The following is a 15000-nucleotide window of genomic DNA, read 5'->3' as shown; positions in this document are numbered from 1 at the left end:
TGTGTGGCGTGCTTACCGCAGGTAGTTCGGTCAGCTGCACCTGTCTGGGCAGGTTGTTCATGATGTGGGACAGAGCCTTTAGATAGCCCGCCTTCTCTTCTGCAAAGACATTTATCAGAATTATTTTTATTCTTTACATGAATTCTTAATGGACACATTCTTGTGGGGTAAAGCCAGCAGGTGTAGGTGTGTGTGTGTGTAAAACCAGCAGATTGTTACATCCAGAGGGACATATAGATGTTCATTTTCATCATGTGTGTGTGTGTGGCATGTTCCGTTGCCATGGTACCTGGGGGTGCGGAGTTGAATCCCTGCACCAGCTTAGCCGAGTTCTCGGAGAAGAAGCGCTGGCGGTACATGATGCGGACGTCGGCATGGCAACCGCGGTTGAGAACGTCAGGCGAGTCACTCATGAGCAGAGCGAAGCCGTCAGCCACCAGGGGACCTAGCGACCGGTCACTTAGCAACGAGAAGAGCTGAGGAGAGAGGTGCAGGTGAAACCTCACAGGTGTGTGTGTGTGTGAGAGAGTGTGTGTGTGTGTGTGTGTGTGTGTGTGTGTAAATGATAATAATGACAGAAGTGGTTGCTGATGGTACCTTATCTGTCAGAGCCAAAGAGAGGGGATGGTATCGCAGCAGAAGACCTTTGGTCACCTGGAACACACACACACACACGCACATGCACACACATGAAAATCACTCCACTCACTAGAGCTGTACCAGTATTTGCATTTCCATAAGACAGAGTGAGTCACTGTCCATGGCCTTTCTCTTAGTGTAGGGTGTAAGGAGAGTGTGTGTGTGTGTTTAAGAAGACAGGGTATATGAGTGTGTGTGTGTGTGTGTGTGTAAGGAGAGAGAGTATATGTGTGTGTGTGTGGAGCACTCAGCCAAAACAGCAGTGTAAGGAGAGTGTGTGTGTGTGTGAGAAAGAGAGAGAGAGAGACAGTGAGTGTGTGAGTGTATGAGTGTGTGTGTGTGTCTATATGCATGTTGTCCTTACCCAGAGCAGCAGTGTAAGGAGAGTGTGAGTGTGTGTGTGTGTGTGTGTGTGTGTGTGTGTGTGTGTGTGTGTGTGTGCAGGCGCGTAGCAAGCGTGGGGGATGTGGGTGTTATAACGTACGCACTTTTGCTGGAACACGATTCTATCCCCCACACTTTTTGTCAGATTAAAATGAAAGTAAAATATGGAAATAAACGCTCCCGTAAAGAGTTGGAACCGTATCTACCATAACGCACACACACAGAGAGACACATAGGTCTGTTGATTTGATTGAACGGTCATCCAGCCAATCACATCAAGTTAGCCAGTGAAGAACCAGAGCCGCTCTGATCAAATTCAAAGTGTGCGTCTTTCAAGGCTGCGTGCTGCTCCTTGGGTCTGCATTATAACGTCTGCAGTGAGCAGATTTCAGGTAGAATTGAAATGATAATTGTTACCGCATTATGCTAATTTAGTAAACCAAAATTCACTGTCTGACTGACAGTTTTTGTCACAATGTAGAAATGCAGGGAGTCAAAGTGAAAGCGGGGGTGCGTGTCATCAACTATATAGACATAGCCCAGTCAGCACACATACGTCTCCAAGACCTTGGAAAAGATCTGAACAGCTTAATTACATTGCGTTCCATTTAGAACGTCTTATTTAATCTGATCTTAATGTCGGCGGCATTTCACGGTCAATGTGTCGTAGTGCTACATCTACTGGAGATCTTAATGTCTTAAATACAATCACGTTCCATTTAGAACATCTTATTTTCATCTTACAAACAGCGGGGTCAAGACACATTTGAGTTCTACATCTGAGAACTAAGATTTCCATCATGTAGAACTCAAATAGAACGCTTATGAGCGCTCATGCAATGTGTGCGTCCCTGCAGCAAGTGAAACTGGAGGTAACGTGGGCTAGAAGCAACAATAATTTAAACAACAACGTGGCTTCCTGTAACTTTCAATGGAAAAAGCATAGAAACTGCTAATCATAATCTTTAAATTTACATTAATTAAGCTGGCTATATGCAACACACATATGAGGGGCGCTGCTTCTTCTGTCCCTCCCAAACTGCATTAAAATGGTGTGTTTAGCAATCAGAATTTCACATTTTTTTCGGGGGAGAAACTCCCGGACACCAATATAGTCCGCACCCCTCTCAGAAAATACTTACAACGTCCCTGTAGGGAGTTATTTATAATTTGGCCAGATTGTTTCATTTTCCTATCCCACAACCCCCACACTTTTAAAAAGCTTGATACGTCTCTGCCCAGAGCAGCAGTGTAAGGAGAGTGTGTGTGTGTGTGTGTGTGTGTGTGTGTGTGTGTGTGTGTGTGTATATGCATGTTGTCCTTACCCAGAGCAGCAGTGTAAGGAGAGTGTGTGTGTGTGTGTGTGTGTGTGTGTCTATATGCATGTTGTCCTTACCCAGAGCAGCAGTGTAAGTGCCTGGGTCCGCAGACAGGAGGCGCTGTTGTCCAGCTCAGCACTGGCCCGCTTCACGCTGCGCTCAAGGGCAGCGTCTAGGGCAGGGCCTAACACACACACACACACACACACACACACGGACACACACAGACACACACACACGGACACACACACACGGACACACACACACACGGACACACACACACGGACACACACACACGGACACACACACGGACACACAGACACACACAAATATACAGCACATTATCTCACACACACACATTATCAGGCACAAATATACAGCACATCACACACACAGCAAACCCTGTTAACTAGCTTGTATCAATTTAAGATAAAACTGACACCCAAATGAAATGTGTGTGTGTGTGTGTGTGTGTGTGTACGTGAGTTCTCACCGCTTGGCCTCTTGTTGATGAGGCCTGCGTAACATTTGGCCGCCGACGTGTGTGTGAACGAATGTGTGTGTGTGCAGCTGACTTCTTCCAGCTCCTCCAGCAGCCTGTCAATCTCCGGGATCTCCACCTATCAGGACAGTAGAGCGCATAAGGGGCGGGACTCTGGGCTGCACACAGAAGCAATGTGATCAGAGTGTATGTGTGGAGTGTGTGTGGTCAGAGTGTGTGTATATGTGTGTGTGTGTGTGTGTGTGTGTGTGTGTGAGTGTTTAGTGTGTGTTAAGTGTGATTAGAGTGTGTGTGTGTTTGAGAGAGTGGAGTGTGAGGAGTGTGATCAGAGTGTGTGTGTGTGTGTGTGTGTGTGTCAGTGTTGTAGTCAAGTCACTATGCCTCGAGTCCGAGTCCAGGTTTGAGTCTCCAGTGTTCAAGTCCGAGTCATTAAAAAAAAATCCAAGGTCCCAGCTGTGGCGCGACTGGCTGGGGCACCTGCACCGTACGCCGGCGACCCGGGTTTGATTCCCACCCCGTGGTCCTTTCCGGATCCCACCCCGACTCTCTCTCCCACTCACTTCCTGTCAATCTCCACTGTCACTATCATTAAAGGCATAAAAAGCCCCAAAAAATATATATAAAAACAAAATTCCAAGTCAAGTCCGAGTCGAGTCCACTACTCATCTGAGTCCAGTCTGAGTCGAGTCCACTACTCATCTGAGTCCAGTCTGAGTCGAGTCTGAGTCGAGTCCACTACTCATCTGAGTCCAGTCTGAGTTGAGTCCACTACTCATCTGAGTCCAGTCTGATCTATTAAATGCAAAACTGACAACCTTCATGTCTCCAGGCATTTGGCACCATTAAAGTTAACATCCGTAACAAAAAACAGTTGAGTCCTCGTCTCAATTTTCCGAGTGCATGGTCTGAATGTACGAGTCCGAGTAAATTCGAGTCATTCAGTGCTCAAGTCCAAGTCAAGTCACGAGTCTCTAAATTTAGCTGTTGCACTACAACACTGGTGTGTGGTGTTAAGTGTGATCAGAGTGTGTCAGTGGTGTGTGTTAAGTGTGATCAGAGTGTGTCAGTGGTGTGTGGTGTTAAGTGTGATCAGAGTGTGTCAGTGGTGTGTGGTGTTAAGTGTGATCAGAGTGTGTCAGTGGTGTGTGTTAAGTGTGATCAGAGTGTGTCAGTGGTGTGTGTTAAGTGTGATCAGAGTGTGTCAGTGGTGTGTTTTAAGTGTGATCTTACACTTCGTGGCAGCGAACACACACACGCCGTTAGCAGACACACCAGCTGGGACACCTGAAGGAACGGAGTCTGAGGGGGAGAGAGAGAGAACACACACACACACACACACACACACACACACACACACACACACACACACGTTAGAGAGAACACACACACACACACACACACACACACACACACACACACACACACACGTTACTCAACCTTACACACACACACACACACACACGTTACTCAACCTTACACACACACACACTCAACGTTACACACATGCTGTACATTCTCTCTCTCTCACTCACACACACACCCACCTTGAGAAGTGGGATGTTGGTGGGGGGCAGGAAGGCCACATCTCCGTGGAGGAAGAGAGACACTACCCGAGATGCACTCGACGCAGCACAGCTGTAGGGACACAGACACAGACACACACACACACACACACACACACACACACACACACACACACACGTTACACACATTACGCACATGGACAGCAGGTGCAGCACAGCTGTAGGGACGACACACACACACACACATGGACAGCAGGTGCAGCACAGCTGTAGGGACAACACACACGTCACACACACACACACACACACACACACACACACACGTCACACACACACACACACACACACACACATCACACACACACATGGACAGCAGGTGCAGGACAGCTGTAGGGACAACACACACGTCACACACATGGGCAGAAGGTGTGTGTGTGTGTGTGTGTGTGTGTGTGTGGTCAATCAGTAAAGCTAGTTTGTCCACACACACTTGACTGGGTTTGTGGTTTTCTCTGCATGTGGTTAATTTATTTCCTGTTTATGTCTATGTACTGAAAATGTACAAATGTGTGTACTAGTGTAAATGTGTGCAAATGTGTGCACTAGTGTAAATGTGTGTAAATGTGTGCAAATGTGTGCACTAGTGTAAATGTGTGCACCAGTGTAAATGTGTGCACTAGTGTAAATGTGTGCAAATGTGTGCACTAGTGTAAATTAGGGCTGTAACGATACAAACCGAATCGTGAGGTTGGTGTATCACGATTTTTGACCCACGGTTCGATACGAATCTCGATTTTTCTTTTTTTTTTGTGGGGGGGGGGGGGGGTGGCTAGACATTTTATTAAATAACATTTTAATAGCCTCCCTTAGAACACCAGAGGATTACAATATAATATATCTATTATTTTATATCCTGATATAAAAATATTTTTTCTGAATGACTGATATTTATGACCGCACACTTTATGCAGATTAGCCTATAGCCTAGGCCTGCTATTTTTTATTACAACTCTACCTCTTTAATTCAGCTGTCTGGTTGAAGCCTGGAAATATTGTAAACAAAGTAGCATAGTTGGCTAGCTTATCATAGTCTACTGATTGGACTGTTCAGTTTCCCCATGTGTGTTTAAGTTTCAAGGTAATACTTGTTCTCCTTGGGACAGGCCCTTTTGGGAAACGTTGGTATTGAGATGATCAGTGAACTTCAATGCAAGCGTTTTAAACAAATATGTGCAGCATGCTAATGATGCTAAGCGGATTTAATAGTAATTTAGCTAGTCGTCTATGCGTCCTTGCTTTCACGATTGTGAATGTTTTATTTAAGTCGCGCGTGTTCATTGAGCAGGAGAGGGAGGGAGAGTGAGAGGGAGGGAGCGAGAGAGAGAGCGGGGCAAGGAGAGGGGGTTTACTTCTATACTGTTTGGTAAAGTTGCACACATAGTCTACAATGAAAGCAAGGAGAGGTATGAAATTATTATTTATTTATTTATTTGTTTTTGGACAACGTAGGCTACCGATAAGTAAAGCGGGAGATGTGGGTTGCTTTTTGCGGCCGTGTAAGCTGCAAAGCACTGCGTGAAACACTAGAAAGGGTGTGTCGCGATTCTGCCTTTTCACACCGCGACACAGTATCGTGGATATGAATGTCGCGATTTCGGTTTCGTATCGTATATCGTTACAGCCCTAGTGTAAATGTGTGCAAATGTGTGCACTAGTGTAAATGTGTGCAAATGTGTGCACTTGTGTAAATGTGTGCACTAGTGTAAATGTGTGCACTAGTGTAAATGTGTGCACAAGTGTAAATGTAAATCAGATTTCTAGGCCAAGTATACTTGCATATACAAGAAATTTATCCCATCTGTGAATTAGTGAACACACAGTGAGGTGAAGCACACACAGTGAGGTGAACACACACACACACACACACACACACACACACACACACACTAAAGGGTACTACATACTCGACGTTCCCGACCGGTAGCGCGACAATGTGACGTCAAAATGACGTAGATCTCTCTGGCGCTCTTTGATCGCTCTTTGCAAGTGTGTATGTGCAAGTGTGATCAAGTGCATTATGCAAGTGTGTGGGTGCGTGCGTCTTACTCTGCATTCAAACGAGAGCAGGAACTGCTGATGACCGGAGCTACAACAGAAAGGACCGCCTCCTCCGCCAGGGGACTCCGCCCACAAGAACCTTCATCTGTAATTAGTCACATCAGGACAGACATGAGGTCACACACACACACACACACACACACTCACATAATACACACTCATTCACACAGGCAGGCATATTATAGTAGCAGACGAGTCTCTTCCTGTTGGACCCAGTTGGGTCCAAAGCGTTTTTTTAATGAAACACTCTGGTGTGCGGACATTCTCTCCTGGGACGTGTGAACCACGTGCGAGATTTACAGAACCAGTTCCTAGCGTAGCATAGCATGCGTTTATGAACTGGGAAAGCTGCACAAGCTAGCGTAGCATAGCGTAGCATGCATTTATGAACTGGCAAAGCTGCACAAGCTAGCGTAGCATAGTGTTTATGAACTGGCAAAGATGCACAAGCTAGCGTAGTAGGGGTGGGCGATATGGACAAAAAATAATATCTCGATATTTTTTGTGATTTTGACGATAACGATAATTAGTCGATATCCTTTAAAAAATTGTTTTTGTTAAAGTCTGAGTTACTTTACAGCTCATTATTTATGAATAGCATCATTACAATAATAACCAATAACCTAACCTGTGACTTTTTAACCAAATCAACCAATGCATTGTCACTCTATGACACATTTCCAATTCTGCCCCCACTTGTGTGTGTGGCAATGACATGGTCTAGCCAGCTACATTAGAGAAGGTGAATAGGCAGTTTCCCAAGAGAAGGTCTGAAGCTGAAGTTCCTTTCAAACCTTTACATAGGATTCACTGCAAAACTAGCAGCAGACCAACAGAGTAGCCTACATCTCAGTTATTTCCTTCTATGTTTTGTTTTAGAGCAATCACGTAGGCTAACATTCCAAGTTACAGAACAGAAACTAATGCGTTAGCTTATGGCTAATGTACAGCGGGGAAAATAAATATTGAACACGTCAACATTTTTTTGAGTAAGTATACTTCTAGTGAGGCTATTTGCCTGAAATTTTCACCAGACATTAGTATTAACTTAGGTAATCCACACATATACACAAATACAAACATTAATGTTTATAAGTAGAGTTATGAGTAAAAATGTGGAATGCCACAGGAAAAAAGTATTGAACACGCCTACTGAAATGTCTTAAATACTTTGTGGAAAACCCTTTATTTGAAATGAGAGCTTCAAGGCATTTCCTCTATGACGAAACTAATCAGTCGCAGTATTCAGGTGTGATTTTGGCAAATTCTTTTAAACAGATAGTCTTTTAATATTGAAGATTCCAGGGGTTCCTCTTGTAAATCCTGATCTTTAGGTAACTTCCAAAACTGTTCAATTGGATTTAAGTCAGGGCTTGAATTTCCTTTCTCTGAAACCAATTGAGTGTTTCCTTTGCTGAATGCTTTGGATCATTGTCCTGCTGGAAGGTCTAGCCATGTCTCACCCTCATTGTTCTGGTGGATGGCAAGATTCTCCCAGAAAAAATGTCTCCATTCATCATCTGTATGAAGTCTGCCAGTACCATGAGATGAAAAACAGCCCCACACCGTGATGCCTCCACCTCCAAACCTCACTGTTGGTATGATATTTTTAGGGTGATGCACAGTGCCATTTCTCCTCCAAATATGGTGTGTAGTATGACATCCAAAGAGTTAAATTTTGCTCTCATCTGACCAGAATACATTATCTTAGTATTTCATAGGCTTGTCCAAATGTTGTGTAGCAAACTTTCCATGAGCTTCAACATGTTTTTCTTCAGTAATAGAGTCATGTGGGGTGAGCACGCATAGAGGCCATGGCGGTGGAGTGCATTACCTATGATTTTCTCTGTAACAACTGCTGCCTCCCAGTCTTTCTGGAGTGGTCCTTGGCTTTTAGGCTACACTTCTGACTATCCTTCTGACTTCCTGGTCAGAAATCTTGTGAGGAGATCCTGTGCATGGCCGATTGATGATGCAGTGATGTTCCTTCAACTTGCAGATAATGGCTCCAATACTGCTTACTGGATGATTCTGAAGTTTTGAAATGCATCTGTAACCAGTTCCATTGATATGTTTTGCAACAATAATGTTGCAAAGGTCTTGGAAGAGCTCTTTGCTTTTACCCATCATGACATGTTTCTTGTGTGACAACTTGGTAACGAAAAACCTTTTTATAGCTCATCAATATGTACTAACCCAGCTTACATTAATTTGCACAGATAGGAGAGATAATTACTCTCTAACTCTACTTAGGGACTTTAATGTTTGGATTTTTTAATATGGGTGGATTATCTAAGTTAATACTAATGTCTGTAGAAAATTTAATGCGAATAGCCTCTCTGGAAGTATACTTACTGAAAAAAATGTTGACGTGTTCAATACTTATTTTCTCCGCTGTATATGAGAAATCCCATAGAGATGCTAACGGTTAGCATAATCGGTAAACATAGATATTTAGAGCGAACTTCAGTCCATTTAGAAAAGAGTTACATGAGAATAGTTATTTGTTTACAACTGACTATTAAAATACTCAAAGGCTAATGTTTTCTCTCCATATAATACCGTGTAGGAAAAAACGTGACTGTCTCATCAATGCTACTTGAACAGAAGTAGCCGCATAAAATCCCAAGTAGGCTACTCTCGCTGCACAAAATAAACATTAGGCTGCGTGGGACAACGTTGTGACCCACTAGTGATCACGTGATACTTGCTGTGCTGCACTTCTCCCGCATAGCCTACATCCTGGGAATGTATGAGTCTTCAGTGCGTGATTTCGAGTGTTTTTTCCCCCATAAGTAATTTAAATACTCGATAATGTCAATTTGCACATCGTTAAAACAACAATCACGATATTATCGCAGACGATATATATCGCCCACCCCTATAGCATAGCATAGCGTTTATGAACTGGCAAAGATGCACAAGCTAGCATAGCATAGTGTAGTGTACGTTTATGAACAGGCAAAGCTGCACAAGCTAGCATAGCAAAGTGTAGTGTACGTTTATGAACTGGCAAAGCTGCACAAGCTAGCATAGCAAAGTGTAGTGTACGTTTATGAACTGGCAAAGCTGCACAAGCTAGCGTAGCATAGTGTTTATGAACTGGCAAAGCTGCACAAGCTAGCGTAGCATAGTGTAGCATGCATTTATGAACTGGCAAAACTGCACTCCTGAGGGTTTCAACCCTGTTACAATGTTACAAGTTGAACTGAAGGTATCTGTCAGTACAATAACTACAGCACAGTTAGATACAGTATTTCATGCAAATACAACTCTTCAAAATGTTAAAGGTTATCTTCTGAGCTAATCTCAGTGAATATCACCCAAAAAAACAACTGTACTCTACAGGTCAGATTTTAAAGAGGCATTCATGAATGTCCAAAACTACTATAGGGCAATTCCATGGAAAATTACATTTTTTGTAACATTCATAACATTCATGCACACATTGAGCATTTGCTAATTTTGGCTGAAGAAGAAAAAATGCACAAAAAATGAATGTTATGATTCACATCATACAAAAGCCAAGGCATTTCACTGGCGTTATGGATGTGACAAAAAGTCCAATTTCCGTGGAATTGCCCTATAAAAACAAAGACCACGCTAATGTCCAAGACCACGCTATCCGAGAGCTGCAGTCATGGAAACAAACTGTACCCTGTACTGCTGCCTGCACAGCCAGCCCCAGGAGTCGCGGAATGATGACATCATGGAAGAACTGTCCAATCTCTGCCTTCATGTGTGGGGCGTGCTCTGCTATCCTCTGCAGACTGTGGCACACAGAGATGACCTCATCCACCGAGAAAGTGTCACGGCCTAGGAGCACACAATACACATCATCAGATACAGGGGCTTTCACAGAGGGGGTGTGTGTGTGTGTGTTTCCTGTGTGTCTGTTTGTATGTTACCAGTGTGTGTGTGTTTGTGTGTTACCTGAGTGAGCGGCTGTGAACACCTCCAGTAGTACAGGTGTGCTCTCTTGCACCAGGCTGCGTGTGCGTGTGTGTGCGTGTGTGTGTGTGTGTTACCTGTGTGAGCGGCTGTCAGCACGTCCAGTAGTACAGGACTGCTCTCTTGCACCAGGCTGCGTGTGTGTGTGTGTGTGTGTGTGTATGTGTGTGTTACCTGTGTGAGCGGCTGTCAGCACGTCCAGTAGTACAGGACTGCTCTCTTGCACCAGGCTGCGTTCACACGCCACTCGTGCCAGAGCCGTCACACACCTCTGCCGCACTGCATTATGGGAGCCCAACTCAGCTGGGGCGTCGCTGTCCCCCTGGACCATCCGCTCTGAACACACACAAAACACAAAACACTGATGCTGACCCGTGTGTGTGTGTGTGTGTGTGTGTGTCTGTGTGTGTGTGCATGGTAGTGAGTGAAGATTTGATATGTACTCCTTGAGTTTGGGCACCATCCAGGAAATGTTTCTGCATGTGTGAGAGTGCCTGTGTGTGTGTGTGTGTGTGTGTGAGTGAGAGTGTCGTACCTGTGTGTGTGTGTGTGTGTGTGTGTGTGTGTGTGTGAGTGAGTGTCGTACCGGTGAAGATGCACTCTTTGAGTTTAGGCAGCATCCTGGAGGTGAAGGCTGTGTGAGTGTGTGTGTGTGTGAGTGTGTGTGGGTGTGAGTGTGAGTGTGAGTGTGAGTGTGTGTGTGAGAGTGTGTGTGAGAGTGTGTGTGAGTGTGAGTGTGTGTGAGTGTGAGTGTGTGTGTGAGTGTGTGTGAGAGTGTGTGTGTGTGTATGTGAGTGAGTGTGTGAGTGTGTGAGTATGAGTGTGTGTGTGTGTGTGTGTGTGTGTGAGAGTGTCGTACCGGTGAAGATGCACTCTTTGAGTTTAGGCAGCATCCTGGAGGTGAAGGCTGCAGGGTGACGAGGAGCCAACGACCCACAACACTCTACCACTGCACCACTGCACACACACACACACACACACACACGTCATTGCAAATCATTACAGATTAATAATAACACTCTACCACTGCCACACTGCACATACACACACACACACACACACACGTCATTGCAAATCATTACAGATTAATAATAACACTCTACCACTGCCACACTGCACACACACACACACACACACACCCACACACAGACACGTCATTGCAAATCATTACAGATTAATAATAACACTCTACCACTGCCACACTGCAAACACACGCTTTACTGCAAATCATTACAGATTAATAATAAACAAACATTCCATAGGAATAATAATCAAACATTCCATAGGAATACATGACTACTACAACTGTAACAGTAGGCTATTGCTAAATAAACTAAATATATATTTATACTAAATAAACATTACCGGTACATAAGAATGATAAATAGGTTAGTAGGCTATTGCAATACTAAATACTTTTTGGGGAAAAATGCTACAATCTTTGGATGCACCTAGTGAATACAGTAAGAGTGAGTGAGCGTGCGTGCGTGTGTGTGTGCGTGTATGCGGCTGTGTGTGAGTGCGTGCGTGCGTGTGTGAGTGTGAGTGCGTGCGTGTGTGAGTGAGTGTGAGTGTGAGTGCGTGCGTGTGTGAGTGAGTGCGTGCGTGTGTGAGTGCGTGCGTGTGTGTGTGTGTGAGTGCGTGCGTGTGAGTGTGCGTGCGTGTGAGTGTGCGTGCGTGCAGCTGTGTGTGTGAGTGTGCGTGCGTGCTCATGCGTTGTACCTGACTTGTGGGTCGTCCTCCTGCAGGATGAGTGTGGTCAGATGATCCACTGCCAGCTCCACATCATGGGGGGTCAAAACACCTGGTGGGGGGGGCAGGGAACGGCAGGTGTGTGAGTGTGTGTGCCAGGGAGCTAAAGCCCATGGGTGCTAGCATCTCTTACTAGCCAGGGAGCTAAAACCTATGGGTGCTAGCGTGTCTTACTAGCCAGGGAGGTAAAGCCCATGGGTGCTAGCGTCTCTTACTAGCCAGGGAGGTAAAGCCCATGGGTGCTAGCGTCTCTTACTAGCCAGGGAGCTAAAACCTATGGGTGCTAGCGTGTCTTACTAGCCAGGGAGGTAAAGCCCATGGGTGCTAGCGTCTCTTACTAGCCAGGGAGGTAAAGCCCATGGGTGCTAGCGTCTCTTACTAGCCAGGGAGCTAAAACCTATGGGTGCTAGCGTCTCTTACTAGCCAGAGCTAAAACCCATGGGTGCTAGCATCTCTTACTAGCCAGGGAGCTAAAGCCCATGGGTGCTAGCATCTCTTACTAGCCAAGGAGCTAAAACCCATGGGTGCTAGCATCTCTTACTAGCCAGGGAGCTAAAACCTATGGGTGCTAGCATCTCTTACCAGCCAGAGCTAAAACCCATGGGTGCTAGCAGCTCTTACTAGCCAGTTAGCTAAAACCCATGGGTGCTAGCAGCTCTTACTAGCCAGACAGCTAAAACCCAAGAGCTAAAACTCATGGGTGCTAGCAGCTCTTACTAGCCAGTTAGCTAAAACCCATGGGTGCTAGCAGCTCTTACTAGCCAGACAGCTAAAACCCAAGAGCTAAAACTCATGGGTGCTAGCAGCTCTTACTAGCCAGACAGCTAAAACCCAAGAGCTAAAACCCATGGGTGCTAGCAGCTCTTACTAGCCAGACAACTAAAACCTGAGACATAAAACCCATGGGTTCTAGCATCTCGCATCTCTTACTAGCCAGAGAGCTAAAACCCATGGGTGCTAGCATCTGTTACTAGCACGTTGCTTAATGTGTCGAGAGGGACCTGACGTATATACTATACAACTATTGCACCCGCTGGTTACGGTTACGTCTGCTCTCTGGTGAGGGTGTGTGTGTGTACCTGTCTGCTGTCCCAGAGCACTGAATATATATATGTGTGTGTGTGTGTGTGTGTGTGTGTGTGTGTGTGTGTGTGTGTACCTGTCTGCTATCCCAGAGCGCTAAATATATATATGTGTGTGTGTGTGTGTGTGTGTGTGTGTGTGTGTGTGTGTGTACCTGTCTGCTATCCCAGAGCGCTAAATATATATATGTGTGTGTGTGTGTGTGTGTGTGTGTGTGTGTGTACCTGTCTGCTATCCCAGAGCGCTAAATATATATATATATGTGTGTGTGTGTGTGTGTGTGTGTGTGTGTGTGTGTGTGTACCTGTCTGCTGTCCGAGAGCGCTGAGGATGCGTGTGGCTGTGATCTGCAGTCCGGCTCCGGTCTCGGTGAGAGCAGAGAACACAACGCTGCACAGAGACGACTGGAACTGCAGCAACACACACTCCTCTGCCAGAGCACACACACATCAAGACATCAACATCACAACAACATCAACATCAACAACAACAAGCATTACAAATATATAAAGCAAGCCAGAGAATGTGTATGTGTGTGTGTCTGTATATATGTATATGTCTGTGTGTGTGTGTGTGTGTGTGTGTGTGTGTATGCACGTGCGTGCGTGTGTGTGTGCGTGCGCGTCAGATATTTTACCTCCCTCAGCAGGTCTGCTGGCCTCTGACGGCTGGACGAAGCCCTGTAACACCTCCAGCAGGGTGCGCCGCTGAGCGCTCTGCAAAGACAACAGGCCGGAGATCAGGGGCCGTATTCACAAAGCCTTTTATCTTACCACTAGTAGTAGCCTACTCCTAAATCGCACTAAAAGATTTTAGCTTGGAGTTTCTCTTATTAAGTTATTCACAAAGCCTTTCAGACCTACTCTTAGTAAGGGAAAATGACAACTCCTAAAATAAGAGTGAGTCTTCGTTGCTATGGATGACGTCATTACTCATGCACGAGCTTGACTGGAGTGACCACCTTGATTGGCTGATGATTGTAACGCGGGAATAATTCCAAACACCTCCCTTACGATGATGACTGACAGGTGACAGGTCTCAGAATGCGTGCGCTACACAAGTAGTGCGAAAGACGGGAAATTATGAATAACTGAATAAAAAGGCCTAGCCTAAATGAATAAAGTAAGGCAAAACAAATAGCCTAGTAGCCTAATGAAACATACGGATTGACGCAGTATCTTTGCAACATTATTAAATTAATCTGTCACCATATGCCTACGTTTGCAAAGAGGAGAACATTTTAATTTGATTCACAATGAAACGTTACATTTAATTTACATGTTGACAATGAGTAGTTTTGGTTGTTGTTGGTGGTGTTATTGCATCCCTTTTATGCCTACAATGCAAAATTGTTCCCTCGTGATTGGAAGCTCCTGTAGCCGCATAGGATTTCAAAACATTGTGACATGAAATGCCACAAAAAGCGGTTTGTGAATAGGTCTTAGGTGCTACTTTTAGGTCTAAAATGCTTTGTGTTAAAAGTTAGGAGTGACACGCCCATTATTTTTAGGAGTTGCTCCTAAATTCACCAGTTAGGAGCTACTTTTAGCCTTACAATTCTTTGTGAATACGGCCCCAGATCTCTACAGGACAGGATGACCTGATGACCTCTATAGGACAATACGCCAGGATGACTACAGGACAGGATGACCTCTACAGGACCACAGGCCGGAGGTCGGATCTCTCTACAGGACAGGATGACTTTAAGGGGACTTCACATTGTACACGG

The 15000-nt window shown here is 45.1% G+C and overlaps 1 protein-coding gene across 3 annotated transcripts in view; it reads right to left on the bottom strand.

The window, feature by feature from the left end:
• Positions 1 to 15000, bottom strand: part of mms19 (MMS19 homolog, cytosolic iron-sulfur assembly component) — a 40581-nt gene that overhangs the window by 4626 nt on the left and 20955 nt on the right. For all 3 annotated transcript variants that reach the window (XM_076266875.1, XM_076266874.1, XM_076266873.1), the window contains 14 exons: positions 13909 to 13987; positions 13576 to 13701; positions 12159 to 12240; positions 11296 to 11393; positions 10611 to 10772; positions 10143 to 10301; positions 6474 to 6570; positions 4389 to 4479; positions 4075 to 4143; positions 2836 to 2962; positions 2420 to 2526; positions 598 to 654; positions 290 to 476; positions 17 to 99 (listed from right to left, as the gene is read on the bottom strand). In XM_076266875.1, the coding sequence (XP_076122990.1) occupies positions 17 to 99; positions 290 to 476; positions 598 to 654; positions 2420 to 2526; positions 2836 to 2962; positions 4075 to 4143; positions 4389 to 4479; positions 6474 to 6570; positions 10143 to 10301; positions 10611 to 10772; positions 11296 to 11393; positions 12159 to 12240; positions 13576 to 13701; positions 13909 to 13987 (1524 nt within the window). The remainder of the gene's footprint in view (positions 1 to 16; positions 100 to 289; positions 477 to 597; positions 655 to 2419; positions 2527 to 2835; positions 2963 to 4074; positions 4144 to 4388; positions 4480 to 6473; positions 6571 to 10142; positions 10302 to 10610; positions 10773 to 11295; positions 11394 to 12158; positions 12241 to 13575; positions 13702 to 13908; positions 13988 to 15000) is intronic.

This window comes from Alosa pseudoharengus, unplaced genomic scaffold (assembly GCF_046254945.1).
Source record: "Alosa pseudoharengus isolate Yale_2024_CS ecotype anadromous, Long Island Sound unplaced genomic scaffold, YU_APseudo_1.1 YU_APseudo_1.1_scf_4, whole genome shotgun sequence".
Lineage (NCBI taxonomy): Eukaryota > Metazoa > Chordata > Actinopteri > Clupeiformes > Clupeidae > Alosa > Alosa pseudoharengus.
This window is presented reverse-complemented; position numbering and strand designations above follow the sequence as displayed.